The 14505-nt window shown below is 36.7% G+C and overlaps 1 protein-coding gene across 1 annotated transcript; it reads left to right on the top strand.

Moving 5' to 3' along the window:
• Positions 1-302: 302 nt before the first annotated feature.
• LOC134612116 (solute carrier family 12 member 3-like) lies at positions 303-14505 on the top strand. The gene is made up of 26 exons (XM_063456494.1): positions 303-1019; positions 1496-1660; positions 2295-2370; positions 2937-3032; positions 3542-3681; positions 4593-4703; positions 4797-4908; positions 5090-5220; positions 5957-6041; positions 6171-6328; positions 6447-6554; positions 6862-6985; positions 7871-7972; positions 8364-8519; positions 8621-8720; positions 8846-8957; positions 9476-9598; positions 9821-9927; positions 10502-10584; positions 11200-11259; positions 11976-12080; positions 12513-12624; positions 12714-12800; positions 13001-13124; positions 13970-14037; positions 14342-14505. Exons 1-26 carry the CDS (start codon positions 303-305, stop codon positions 14481-14483), a joined length of 3504 nt encoding a protein of 1167 aa, XP_063312564.1. The 3' UTR covers positions 14484-14505.

Raw genomic sequence — 14505 nt, forward strand, 5'->3', positions numbered from 1 at the left:
CAATGTTTTACCTTGATTGGTAAAATGGCAGGATTACTGCAAGCAGGCAACCTCAGTGAGATGAATTGGCCTGCGTGCCTTTTTAATGTTTTATTCAATGGTGTAATTGCCAGGGAAGTGATAAATAGCAATCTTAATAAAACAATATCTCAATAAATTTTCCATCTATTAATGCCTGCACGTTTGAAAACTGGAAAAAGTACAATTTCTGGGTAAAGAATCTGCTAATATATTTTGTTATGAATGTAAATTGTATCTCCCAATTCAGGTTGTCAAAGCTTGTGCACACCCAAACAAGGACGATGGATTGCACAGAAAAAGAATGTTCCATTGGCAGACTCATGATACAACATCTGGCTAACAACTCCATGTCTGGTCATCTTGAAAGCTTGACCCCAGATGAGTTAGAAGAGTCCAGTGAGCACTATTCCCAAGAAGTGCAGAGTTCAGAAAACAAAAATGACCATAACCACTGTGTTTATGCCCATACTGTTGTGAGTGAAATTAAACATGCAAAAACATTATCCTCTATGCCTGAACATTGCAGTAACCAAACTACTGCATACTCACCAAACAACGATAAAAGACTGGCACATAATTCTGAAAGTTTAGCTTCACTAGAAGGCTCATCTTTCAGTGATGAACTGTCATCTGGATACACATCAACTATTGATGGGCAAACTTTGGAGGTGCCAGAAGAGCACGTGCAAGAGGTTTTAAATCAGCTGAACCAATCAATTGAGGCATTTAGTTCTGGGCTTCACATGATTCCTTTCTCCAGAGATTCTCAGACTCCTGGAGAAGGAGACCATTCCATAAAGCCTCGGAGTTCCTTCTCGGAGGGCATTTTCTTAAATCCTGCCAATCTACCACTATGTCAAAACCTGGTTAGTAAAAAACAACTGGCCTACAATACACTGGATGCCACACCTAGGCATGACTACTATATCCACTCTGTAGCTCCTGGGAGGCTGAAACGAAGTCGTCCATCCTTGGATCTACTGCGTAATGCCATACTAGTAAGTATATTTTATGATATATGTTTATCTCTAGCATGTAAGCTCATTGAGCAGGGCCCTCAACCCCCTCTGTTCCTGTACGTCCAGTGGTCTGATCTCAATTATGTGTCTGTTAGTCCACCCATTGTACAGCGCTACGGAATTTGTTGGCGCTATATAAATAATAAAATAATAAAATAATAATAATCATACACACATACATATACAGATTTTTTTTATAATGATAACTGATTGATTAATTGACTGATTTCACGGTTGTCTGTCAGAGCAAATACTCAGGGATAACCTGCATCTAATCCATTTATTTTGCAGCAGAAAGGTGTTTGTCATCTATTGCTTTTATACTATTTAAAACAGCATATCATTGTTCCTTTTGATTCTTATCTCTTCATTGTGTGCACTTCCTGTTACTAGTACTTCATCTTTAGAATGACATGTCCTCTCCAAAGTACTAATTGTATTCCTTTTTTCTGTAGGATGAGCAGCAAATGGTCCCAGTACCTTTGGACCAAGATGTGGAATCAGGTGACAAGGACAAAGCTGAGGAAGTGGAAGTGGCCGATGAAAATAATGCAAAAAAGAAAGAGAAAGAAAAAGGGAAGTGGGAACCTGTTCGATTTGGATGGATCAAAGGAGTCATGGTAAGGAACTGTTTGTAGTGGCTTGCTATACTCCCAGCGACAAACAAAGGAGATTAATCACCTTAAAATTCAACATACACATTGTGTAGGCTCAAAGCAGCTAATTGTGTGTGTGTGTGTGTGTGTGTGTGTGTGCATGCGTGCGTGTGTGTGTGTGTACCTCAGAGGCTAAAGGCAAAGTATAAGGCACCATTTAGTTTTGTTCATTACTCTCTTTGGTATAATCACGTTTTGACTGTTTCTCTCAAAATGAGTTATCATACATACATTCTAGCACTGGTGCAAAATTGTTTCCTAGAATCATACCATATAAGTATCACATGATATTTGTTTCCTAATGTGCCCACCTGTTTTCTGGTGTGGATTGATTTAAATACTGGAGGATGGACATACTCTAGTAGGAATCCCAGTGAGGTGTGTGGACAGGGGTGGCAGCACAAGTTAAAACACACAGAGCAAGTCAGGGGCATTTCAATTGAGTGTTGGGGCATTTGTGTCATTTTATAATAAGCATTTGTAGAAGTATGCAGGTATAATCCCATAAGTAGGTCCAGTTTTATGATATATAATTAAAATACAGTATTATTGTTACACTGTTTTGTGTCTTTCAATTGTTCTTCCTTTCCTTCCACAGATTCGTTGCATGCTCAATATCTGGGGGGTTATCTTGTATTTGAGATTACCATGGATCACAGCACAGGCCGGTATAGGTAAGAAATGTTTGGTGCTTAATGATTAAAAGAAGACTAGTCCTAAAAATCAAAGGATATCAACTATAGCCCTCCTTATTTGAAACATTTTGAAATTGTTTGAATTCCTGCCCCCAGCTTATTTTTATAAAAAAATACCCCTATAAACTCTGCTTCCTATTCCTCTACTCTTCCCTAAATCCTACTCCTATTATTCTCTACTCCCAACCACGTCTGATTCCTTCTCCCATTACACTCTCCTCTTACCCACTTCATCATGGACTCCTACTCTTCCTAAACTCTAAATTTCATTTCCCACTTCACCCTGCAGAGAAGAGGACAATTATTACTGTGTAAAAAAAAAAAGTGTATAACAAATATTTAATGGGTGGCATGTTCATAAACTATTGAGGCATTTGGCCAACCAATCAGCAAAAGAGCTAAATAAATCCAAGCAACTGAATTGGAGAGGATTTTTTTTTAAACTATGTGCTTTTTTAGACTAGATTTTGCAAGATGAATTTTAACTGGAAACATAACAAAGGGAAATCACATTATTTATAATATCTGTTAATTGTTTTTTATAGGTCTCACATTCCTCATCATTCTGATGTCTGTCTTGGTGACGTCAATCACTGGTTTGTCCATTTCTGCTATATCCACCAATGGCAAAGTCAAGTCAGGTAAGTTAAGGCCCAGATATGAATATAGTAACATTGTATCTGTGTAAATTACTGGACACATTGGTGTTTATTTATGAAACTTAAAACTGTGTAGACTTGACGGTGAAATTAAAAAATATATAATTATCGGAAATGGAAAAAAGGCTAAATTGGTGAACATTTCCAGTTTGGTTAAATTGGCCTAAAATGTTAACCCTTTCATTATTGCCAGAAACTTCATATTCCATAATCCTTTCACATAACTTCTAAGTTATCTACAATTCTCTGTTCAGTGAATAAACCTAAACATCTCTACAATGGATTGATATTCTAACACAATAAAGGTTGTTTTCCTTACATGAAATACAATCAGTGGTTTAAACAATGAAAGCTTCCCCAATTACAAAGCTCCTATCAATCAGCCTGCAGAATGTACATAAACAGAATATTTTTGATGTCTGAAAATGAAATTTTCTGAAATGAAATTTCTCATTGAAACCTTTCCTCATATTATTTACTCTTTAATACAGGTGGAACATACTTCCTCATCTCTCGCAGTCTGGGACCTGAGTTAGGAGGCTCAATTGGGCTCATCTTTGCATTCGCCAACGCAGTTGCTGTAGCCATGCATACAGTGGGCTTTGCAGAGACCGTTCGAGACCTTCTCATAGTAAGTTTTTAATTCTACTGTAAATTAGATTCCTATGTCTATGTGTGGCAGTGGGTCAGAGAGTTCAGAATGAGCTGATTAGAGTTAACTAGCAGAAGATATTTTGATAAAACTATTTGGAGAGATTATATATATATATATATATATATATATATATATATATACATATATATATATATATATATATATATATATATAGTGACAACAAAGGTGTCATTAATGTTGTAATCTATGTTGCTGCATAAGCAACCCCCAAAAAATCTGAATGAACCAAACCTCGAAGGAGAGACAAACAGGTGTTCAGCTTTTTTGTTTTTGAACTGTGATAATATCTCAATTAATATATACATATAATACTTTTTTTTTTACTAATCTTTGTAGTCAGTTTAGTTTTTTGGTTTTTTTTTAGTTGTTTTCTGTTATTTTCATGGATTTTATATACAGCAGGACTGCCTCAAATCCTAAACAAAAACATCACATGAACTTCACAATGCTCCCTTTCAGCCTCTGGCTATAGCTCAATAAAATCAGTTTAACTTTTGCAATGCAAGTAAAACGGCTCTTTTTTTGTGGACATTTTTCATACTTCTTCCACCTCTCTCAAGGAAAGTCACATTACATAGTTACATAGGCTGAAAAGAGACTTGCGTCCATCAAGTTCAGGCTTCCTCATATCTGTTTTTTGCTGTTGATCCAGAAGAACACAAAAAACCCAGTTTGAAGCACTTCCAATTTTTTAACAAACTAAGAAAAAAAAATTCCTTCTTGACCCCAGAATGGCTGTTAGATTTATCCTTGGATCAAGAACCCTACATTCTTGGAAAGCTTGCAATGTTCTACAGTTATTCCTCTGTGATTTATGGTAAACTCCTAGATTACTTGTACAAACCATCTAATTTCTTTCCTTTTAGGAAAACAATGCCGTAATTTCTGATCCAGTAAATGACATCAGAATCATTGGTGTAATAACAGTGGCAGTTCTGCTTGCAATCTCATTGGCTGGAATGGAATGGGAAGCAAAGGTATGTGCACTTTGATTTGATTAGTGTGACATATTTGAAATTTCGAGCTTATGTACTGGACTGATAGTTTAATCTTCTGAATTGTCTACACAGGCTCAGGTCGCATTCTTCTTTGTGATCATGGTGTCTTTTGCAAATTACATAGTGGGAACACTTCTCCCTCCCACCGAAGAAAAGCAATCCAAGGGATTTTTTGGCTATCAGAGTAAGTAACTCATGAAAATATAACTCTAAAGAAAGCTATTTGAAATGTGTTTCCAGCCTTCATGCCGTTTATTAACGTAATCTTTGGTTGAGTTCCAATTGGCCACGTGATTGGATTCTATGTACCCCAAAACTGCTACTGTATATTTCATATAACCATTGGTTCTATTTTTATATGACAGGTTCTATATTTTTGGAAAATATTGTTCCTGACTGGCGGGGTGAAACTGGAACCTTTTTTGGCATGTTCTCTATTTTTTTCCCATCTGCTACTGGTATCTTGGCTGGAGCAAATATTTCTGGAGACCTAAAGGTAGGACATACACTTCCTTTTAAAATATTAACATATACAAAGACAAACAAAACTACAGACTACCACAGGAACTGCTTGGATTTGCTCTTTTATCGTATGAAATGATCATATCAAGTAAATTCAGAGCCCCTTCCTTTACAGTTATGAATTCATTTGTTGGTTTGGAGTGCCTTGTTTATTTAGGAATAATGAAAAACATTGAGCCATATTTAACACCTAAATTTGTGGAATATACAAACAACAATTTTACAGATTTTCTGATTTACAACTACTTAATGTGTAGCTATAAGCTAGCTATATGTTTACTTACCACCTGATGCCTACCGTTTATTTCTTTATAATGTGGTCATTTTGCAATGTGTATATGGGAAAGATTGATTTAATATTTTACAATTTTAATAATTTTAGCTGTAAGATTTATCACTAAACATAAACATTGAAAAGGTCACACAAGAACCTATTTCTATGTAAGTTTTGATAATTAAGAAGGCAGTTGTGTTGCATTTGGGTGTTTGATGATACTTATGCAAATTGGCAAAAACGTAAAAAGATGTAGACCACAAAAATCAATATAAATCATATCTAAGCCACTACATTATTAAAATGTGAATACTTATATTTTATCTAATAAACATGTTTAGTGTAATAGATGAGAATAAATTGCATCAGGCTGCTAAACCCATAGTGATTACGATAATCGTTGAAATAATTCATTTTTTACCCTTCATTTTCCCAGGACCCAGCAGTGGCAATCCCCAAGGGAACACTGATGGCTATATTCTGGACCACCATTTCATATCTGGCAATTTCTGCTACAATAGGTGAGATTTGTAAATATGATGCCCTAGTACTACAAAAGCATTCATCCACACATTTGCTTGCCCTGTGTCACTCTGATCCTTTATTCACAAATGTTAAACTCTTTTAATTATGGTAACTTTTATACAAAGGCTCCTGTGTTGTCCGTGATGCAACTGGTATTTTGAATGACACAATTCCTGTGAATCAGACGATGGATTGCGAAGGACTGAGCTGCCAGTTTGGCTGGAACTTCACTGCATGTGGAGATACGGAACCCTGTGTTTATGGCTTATCTAACCACTACCAAGTAAGAGAGCACCCTAGTGAGGTTCCCAATAATAAAGGGACATTGACAGCCTTTATTGTTTGCTATCATTTTTAATTGGTGAGGCTTCATATCTTGCTGTTGTTTTTCTCCACTTCAGGCAATGAGCTTGGTGTCAGCATTCAGTCCTCTCATCACCGCTGGTATCTTTGCTGCCACTCTTTCTTCGGCCTTGGCTTGCCTTGTCTCTGCTCCAAAAGTTTTCCAGGTAAGAGGATATGCTTTTATTCTTTATTTATATGTAAATGTGGTGCTATATTGTAAATATAAACAAAAACACATCGAAATAGAAATATACCAACCCATTTTCTACTATTGCACTGAATTTCCTTTATACTATATCACAAAATATTACGATTACATCACTTGTTCTGATTTTTATTCTTTTATCAGTTGTTCTTATTTTTAATGCTATCATCGATCTTCATTTCACACAGTGTTCAATTTGTTTTTATTCTTTTTTTTTTTGCGTGTGTCTCTATATATCTCTTCTTGACACATTTACCTTCTCACAGTGCCTTTGCAAAGACAAGCTATACCCTGTTATTGGATTCTTTGGAAAAGGTTATGGGAAGAACAATGAACCAATCCGTGGTTACATTCTGACATTCATCATAGCTATTGCATTCATACTTATTGGTGAGTCCACTACAAGACCAAACCTATATAATTTTCAAACTGAATACTATAGACATTCAGAATTATTCAAATATTCTTTAACATATGTTTCCACCTTGTCTATAGTGGCCCAAAGTGTGCTGTTCCCTGCCCATCCTGTACAATCCACTGTCTGATAAATAACCCTGATCGCATGACTATATATAACCATTCATTAATGAGCATGACTGCCATTACATATAATAGAAAGTACAAATTAATTACTTGTCATGTTAAATCTTGACTGTTTCAATAAGAAGCTCTGCTAATGTTACTCACTAATAGTTAAAACGTGATAAATGCATAGAATGTCGTACAATAGATCTTCAATATAGTATTGTGGAGCAGTATAACAATACTCCATGTGAACATCTTAATTTGTGTCACACCCACTTGGGGTTCTGTAGTGGTGACGGAACCAAATTGCAGCGAAACTGCTCTCCCTTACAATCACGACCCTCAGGAGAACCTGGAAGTGGGTACAGGGTCCTGAAAGGTCTGTGGTGGCACAGAGGCCTTTAATAGATAGACGCCAAGCGAGGTATCCAAGAGAGGAAGAAGCAGGAGGCGTAGTCATTCAATCCGGGATCAGGTCAGGCAGCAGGCAAGAGTAATCGATCAATCCGGGATCAGGTCAGGCAGCAGGCAAGAGTAGTCGATCAATCCGGGATCAGGTCAGGCAGCAGGCAAGGGTAAACGATAACGGAGCCAAAGATCCGTTCATGGACTAGGCAGACACACACAAAATACTTGACAATAAAACAAATCGCAATATATCCTTCATGGAAAAGGTTTTAAAATACTCCGTAATCTGGATAATTTCTCCAGTCTTCTATTGCAATACTGACTATGATCTCATTTCCACAGCTGAGCTAAACACCATTGCTCCAATTATTTCCAACTTCTTCCTCTGTTCCTATGCACTAATCAACTTCAGCTGTTTCCATGCTTCCATCACCAACTCACCAGGTAAGAAGAATTAATGAGAGATATTCATATTGCAGAAAATATATTTAATCTAATAGTCTCTCTTATATCTCACTCTTAGATTGCTTTTGTTTTGCTTTTTTTCTTACTAAGCATATTTTCTAACTTAGGGTTTTCTAGTTTCTCCAAATGTTTTCTTAGTGTCTTGTATTACTGGAGTTATCTCGTCATTACTTCCTCATTCATAGTGAGACATTTCTCCTGCAAAAGTGGCATTTTCTCAAAGAATAGACAATGATAGTTTGTAGTATTTAAATATTAACAAATGTTCATACAATGGCCTGTCCAATAATGAGTTTTACATTTTGTTTGCAGAACAAAATTGTCATACTGTTTAATTAGCATTGTTAATTTGTTTTGTTCTCTTCCATAGGATGGCGCCCCTCTTTCCGCTATTACAGCAAGTGGACATCCCTTTTTGGTGCAGTGGTGTCTGTGGTCATCATGTTCCTCCTCACATGGTGGGCTGCTCTAATAGCTGTGTCCATCATTGTAGTCTTGCTAGGTTATGTGACCTACAAAAAACCAGGTGAGCCAGCTTTGCTATTCCCTATCTAGAATAAACATATAATGATACATTATTAACTGTGATCTTGTCTTTAATATCGTCTCCTTTCATTGTCCACATAGATGTCAACTGGGGATCCTCAGTGCAAGCTGGAGCCTATAACATGGCCCTAACATACAGTGTGAACTTAACGGGAGTACAGGAACACGTCAAGAACTACAGGTAATGTTAAATCTGCAGTCCAATGTCTGCGTCCCGTGTTTTTCTTTTTAAAAGATAGATAGACGGATCGACAGACATCTATCCTCTTTTCATTGTGTTAACCATTGTTTTACTTTATGCTCCAGGCCGCAGTGTCTTGTTCTTACTGGACCACCAAATTTACGTCCAGCTCTGGTTGACTTTGTCAGTTCCATAACCAAAAACACAAGCCTCATGATCTGTGGAAATGTGTTGACTGTGAGTACAAAGCTAAATGTATCTACTTACTGGTGCAACTAGAACTGTTTATATATTGATATTCTTGCTTTAAAAAAATGCAGTGAGACACTGAGGGTTTTATGTACCACGCATTGCATTGTGAACATTTATCTTCCCTGTCTGTACCTAGTCATTTTTTACTTTGTTGATGAATATATGCTTAACAAATCACATGGAAGTGTTGACTGATGGCAAAGAAAGCAGTGCCTTTGAGTCTCATTGCTTGATTATATGGAAATTACAATTTTCACAAAGGACATTCACGGTATAACAGACTGCCATTTAACAAATATATCTTATTGAAAATATACATGTCAGCTATGTACCATTAAAATAGTAGATGCTACATTTGTGCAGTAGTTATAGTAATTTATTAGCACTATGGATTAAGAGGATATTAAGTAACTGCTATGAATGTAATTGATACTAGATGAGCACTGTGACTATATAAAGTGATGAATTATGTGAAATATTAACCTTAATCATGCTGTTTTTAGGAAAGTGAAAAAATGAGTGACTCAGATGGACACATACAATGGTTGAACACAAGGAAAGTGAGAGCGTTTTATAGTGTGATCTGTGAAAGCAGTTTGAGAGCTGGAGCCAAAAATCTCATGCAGGTAGAGTTAACTTCTTATCTTAATATACCACCTTCTTCTCTACTGCTTGAGCTATAATTAAACAAACCTTCCTGTGCAACATGTATCAGACTGCAATGCTCATACACCTTCTGTATAGGTACAGTGCATACCGAAATCATTATTTGCTTAGCAATGTCAGAACCTCTAAGATAACTTCAGAAACAATACCCTTAACCATAACTCAACATTCTTTTCATGCAGGTGTCTGGTCTGGGACGTTTAAAACCAAACACTCTGGTCTTGGGATTTAAAAGCACTTGGCAAAGTGACCCAGGGCAGAGTTTAGAAGACTATTTTGGAGTTATAAAGTAAGTATATAGTGTTTCTGGACCCAGATGACAGACTCAAATAGGGGCCACTCACTTGTGACATATTAAAGCAAAAACACACATCCCAAAATGTCTTTGAGCAGCTCAATACTTCTCTTTTCTCTTGTGATGAAAGGAAGAGTAAAAGAGGTGATATTGCCTTAAGAGTTTACAATCCAGGAATACTACTAAAGTGGTAATCAAACATAGTTAAAAAGTTAAAAACAAGACAATAACCAAATGTGTTCAGTTTAAAACAGAAGCTCTTGATGGCTCCAATTCCTTATGTGTCATTTAGTTGGTCTCTTTCTACTTTGTGTCAGTTACTTGCTTCCTTGTCTATTCCATGCCCTCTTGGCATCTCTGTGACATTTTATTGATCCTCTTTAACTCTTGTGTGTTATCTACTTTTGTTATCCTTCCTTCACCAGTATTTGTTCCTTGTTATAGTCCCATGTTTTGCCTGCAGTCCCCGTACCAATGTTTTGGTATGTTTTCCCCTATGTATCTTTCATTTACTGCCTTGGATCTATTATCTGGTCCTCAGTCTAATATGATTAATTTTTCCACACAGTGATGCATTTGACTGTCAGTTTGGGGTGTGCATTCTGAGGATTAAGGATGGTCTTAATGTGTCCAAGAAGGTGCATGGCGAAGGTGAGTTGTAATCACAAAGTGTAGCACTGGACAATACCTTACAGGCCAAATGTGTCTGTTTCATAATGCTAGAAGAGATATTGATTGTGTGTATAGGGGTGTATATTAACCTTATTACCATGTAAAAAGTTCAAACGTATACAATAGCCCTCTTTACATGTTTAACACCACATGCCTTCCACCCTAAAATACTCCTTGTACCCTACATACAGTGTCATAGAAGACAACACTTCACATAGAGCTTGTTGTCCTTGCTGTATATCAGGTGGTAGAGGAAAAAATCTGCTCTTGTGTGGTTAATAGAAGGCCTTGTGGAATTCCAACAAATTCTCATAGAGTGTGATCTACTTCTCAGAGCAGAAGATTATAGGGAGCATAACAGATATCCTTACACAAAGAGCAACTTTATTTCAAAGTCATAAAATTGTGTTATTGCATGAGCTATTATCATAATGGTACTAAGAACATGATATGTTGAGAAATGATGTAATAGGGCTATAAGAATAGTTCTACATGGTATGAATAAAATTTAAAAAATTGACAGGGCACAGTATGTTGACCAATTCACTAAATAGTGTCTTCATCACTGACACCAAGCATGACTTTCTTTTACAGTTAATATGGCCTTCCAGGACTCTGATGATGAATTGGAGTGCAACAAAGAACAGGAGAAAGGTAAAGATCTCGCAATTTGTCCAAAGAATCACATTCTCCAATCTGTCTATATTAGAAATGGAATATATAAGGCCAAGTATATAAAGATTAAGGGAAGTTGAAGCTAATATAAAACAATATACTTATTATTCAGCACAGCAGTCACATGTGGGCTAAACTCAGAACAATAGTCTCCCTCTTGGTTTTGTGTAGTTTATATTTTTCATATTAAAGGACCACTATAGGCACCCAGAACACTTCAGCTCAATGAAGTGATCTGGGTGCCAGGTCCCTCTAGTTTTAATCCTGCAGCTGAAAACATAGCAGTTTCAACCGCTAACAACCGCTAGAGGCGCTTCCGCGATTCTCACTGTGAAAATCAGTGAGAAGATGCTGGACGTCCATAGGAAAGTTAATGGTCTGTTTGAATGTGCGTGCGGCTCTTGCCGCGCATGCGCATTCGGATCTGACATCGGCAGGGGGTGGAGAGTTCCCCAGCACAGAGGGAGCCCGGCGCAGTAGAAAGGTAAGTGGATGAAGGGGTTTTTACCCCTTCAGCCCAGCAAGAGGTGGGCCCTGAGGGTGGGGGGGACCTAATGGCAAGTTTGTTTTCCTGGCACTATAGTGCTCCTTTAATTACTCACTGTACTCTCAGATTCTAGTAATTGCTCGTTGAGTTAACTTCAATGATATCTTCACTGTCTCTTTCAAACTCATATTTTGATTTTTACCTTCAGAACCTCCTAGCCCAGTTCCAGAAAGCGTGACTCAAGCAAATACTACCTTCCAGAGCCGCCAAGGCAAGAAAAGCATTCATATCTACTGGCTGTATGATGATGGAGGTGAGTTGCCACAAGAATGTAACTGCAGCGTTCTGTGATTGTCAGAATCACCCCACTATAACACTAAAACTCCATCATTCTTAAAATTAGATTGCTGGTATAATGCATTATGAATCCACCACCTGTTGTAGGTTCCACCAGATAAAATAAATTGAAATATATTTATAATAAATATATTTATAATAATCTGAACTAGTGCCACGTTAAATGGACATTTTACACATTAAACATATCTTATAAAATTGTATTCTAGCTAGTATAGAACAAATTGGGGTTATGTTGCGCTAACTGGATTTTGTAGAATTTACCCGCATTTTAAACTTGATTTTCTACATGTGCAGTTTCAACCATATTATCTCCTCATTTGCAGAGGTACCAAAAAAACCTTGGATTGTCTTATGTATCTGTCCTTTTGATCTTCTTTTTCCACAGGTCTAACACTCCTTATACCATATCTGCTGACTCGCAGGAAGCGTTGGGCCCAGTGTAAAGTTTGTGTTTATATCAGAGGGAAAAATGAAAATGCAGAGCAAGAAAAAAAAGAGTAAGCTTTGAAATTAGGTTACAAAACAGGGGAAGAAGGAAATACATATCTTTAATAACATGTACTTTACCTGCATTCTTTATCTGCAGAATTCAAACACTCCTGGAGAAATTTAGACTTGGCTTCCATGACGTTGTAGTATTAACAGACATTGAAGAGAAACCAAAACCCAAAACGTAAGTCTACAACATCACAGTTACATGACTGAATTATAAACCTTCTTTGGATGTTGAGATAATTAAACCAAAGTGTATGTAAAAATATTTTTTTTTTGTTATTGACCATTATGGCCTTTTATTAAAATTACTCAGAGGACATAAAAATAGAAACAAAAACTTCAGAGTCTTCATTTTTATTCCTGGTTCCATATCTACAGGATGAAAATGTTTGAGGATCTTATTGCTTCATACAAATTCAATGAGGGACAGGTACAAGATGGAGAATCGAATATCCCTCCATGGGCCATCAGGGAGACTGATTTACTCAATTACATGGCCAAGGTATGTTTATTGCACCACATTTATCCTATCAACGGTTCTTGAATATTCTGCACCTTTCATATTTGGCAAATATTTATTATCAAGTTTCTTTACATTTCTGTATCGTTGGGATTAATTAAGGGACAGAGGTGGAAACAATTACAAAAATATTTCGTATTTATTCAGTATTTAATTCTGTGTAGCATATTTCTGATATATATATATTTCCGTATTTCTGATCGGAGGCCAGCTATCTTTCAGTGTCTTTGTATGTGCACTGTACAATGATAATAAAGCTGAATCAAATCTAAAATAATAGTGTAACATACCGCCTAGCATTGGGAGGTATGAAATAAGGACACGGGTGGGCAAGTCTATGTTCAAAAAGGAAAGTCCCTTCTGGAAAGGGGCATGTCAGTCTGACATGAATGCATACCAGGCTGGTTGGTGGCCTGTTCCATTAATATAATGTGTTATCCTTCTAAAATCAGTATTCTTTAGTTGGAATAGGTTTGTCTTATCTTTCCAATTCAAATAAAATCTGGATCTACGTGCAATAACATATGTGTTACAAATCCAATGCTTTGTTCCTACCTTGTTAGAATTTCTGTCTACTTATAGTGCAAATTAAGTCATTAAATCAATCATTTCTACAAGTTCAATAAGATCAAGAAGATTTCTTAATTACAGCCAAACGTATGTATTTGGGTCACAAAACTATAACCAGGATCAAAGTTGCTATCCTACTGTTTTTCAAACACAAATGAATCTGGCCTCTTCTTTTCATTTAGAACAGTGACATGTATCGATTTCTGGCAGTAATATTGCATGTTTTTTAATATTCTTTTTTTCCCCTGTACAAACAGTCGGAACGCTACATGAGAATGAATGAGATTCTACAGGAGAACTCAAAGGATGCTGCCCTTGTTGCAATGTACGTACTAATACTGAACATAACCATTTTTGCTGAGCTTTAAATTTTAACTTTAGTAAATAACCCTGTTAGTATTTACCATGCATATTTAGTGATAATAAATGTAGAAAGGTATGGATCGCTCCACATCGTTCCTTACATTTTTTGTAGGGGCCATTTAATTCTAAAATCTGCTATCATTAGAACTGTGCATTAGATGAATATACCTACCCTATGAAATCATGGCTTTGCATTTGAGTCAATTTAATGTTAATGGATTACGCCCATGCATACCATTCCAATATCTTTCCTTTTTTGTTTGCAGAAGCCTGCCAGTTGTCAGCAAAGCAGTTTGTCCCAGTTCCCTCTATATGGCCTGGCTGGAAACCATTTCACAGGACCTCAACCCACCAGTAATTTTTATCCGTGGCAACCAGCAAGACTCGCTAACGATGTACTGTCAGTGATTACTGCAGCCTGTAGGGCTCA

This window comes from Pelobates fuscus, chromosome 5 (assembly GCF_036172605.1).
Source record: "Pelobates fuscus isolate aPelFus1 chromosome 5, aPelFus1.pri, whole genome shotgun sequence".
Classification (NCBI taxonomy): Eukaryota; Metazoa; Chordata; class Amphibia; order Anura; family Pelobatidae; genus Pelobates; species Pelobates fuscus.

Coding starts and splice junctions, on each gene's coding strand:
- LOC134612116 (XM_063456494.1), top strand. CDS start 303: ATGGATTGCACAGAAAAAGAATGTTCCATTGGCAGACTCATGATACAA. Junction 1,661..2,294: donor GATGGATCAAAGGAGTCATG/GTAAGGAACTGT, acceptor TTCCTTCCACAG/ATTCGTTGCATGCTCAATAT. Junction 6,329..6,446: donor GCTTATCTAACCACTACCAA/GTAAGAGAGCAC, acceptor TCTCCACTTCAG/GCAATGAGCTTGGTGTCAGC.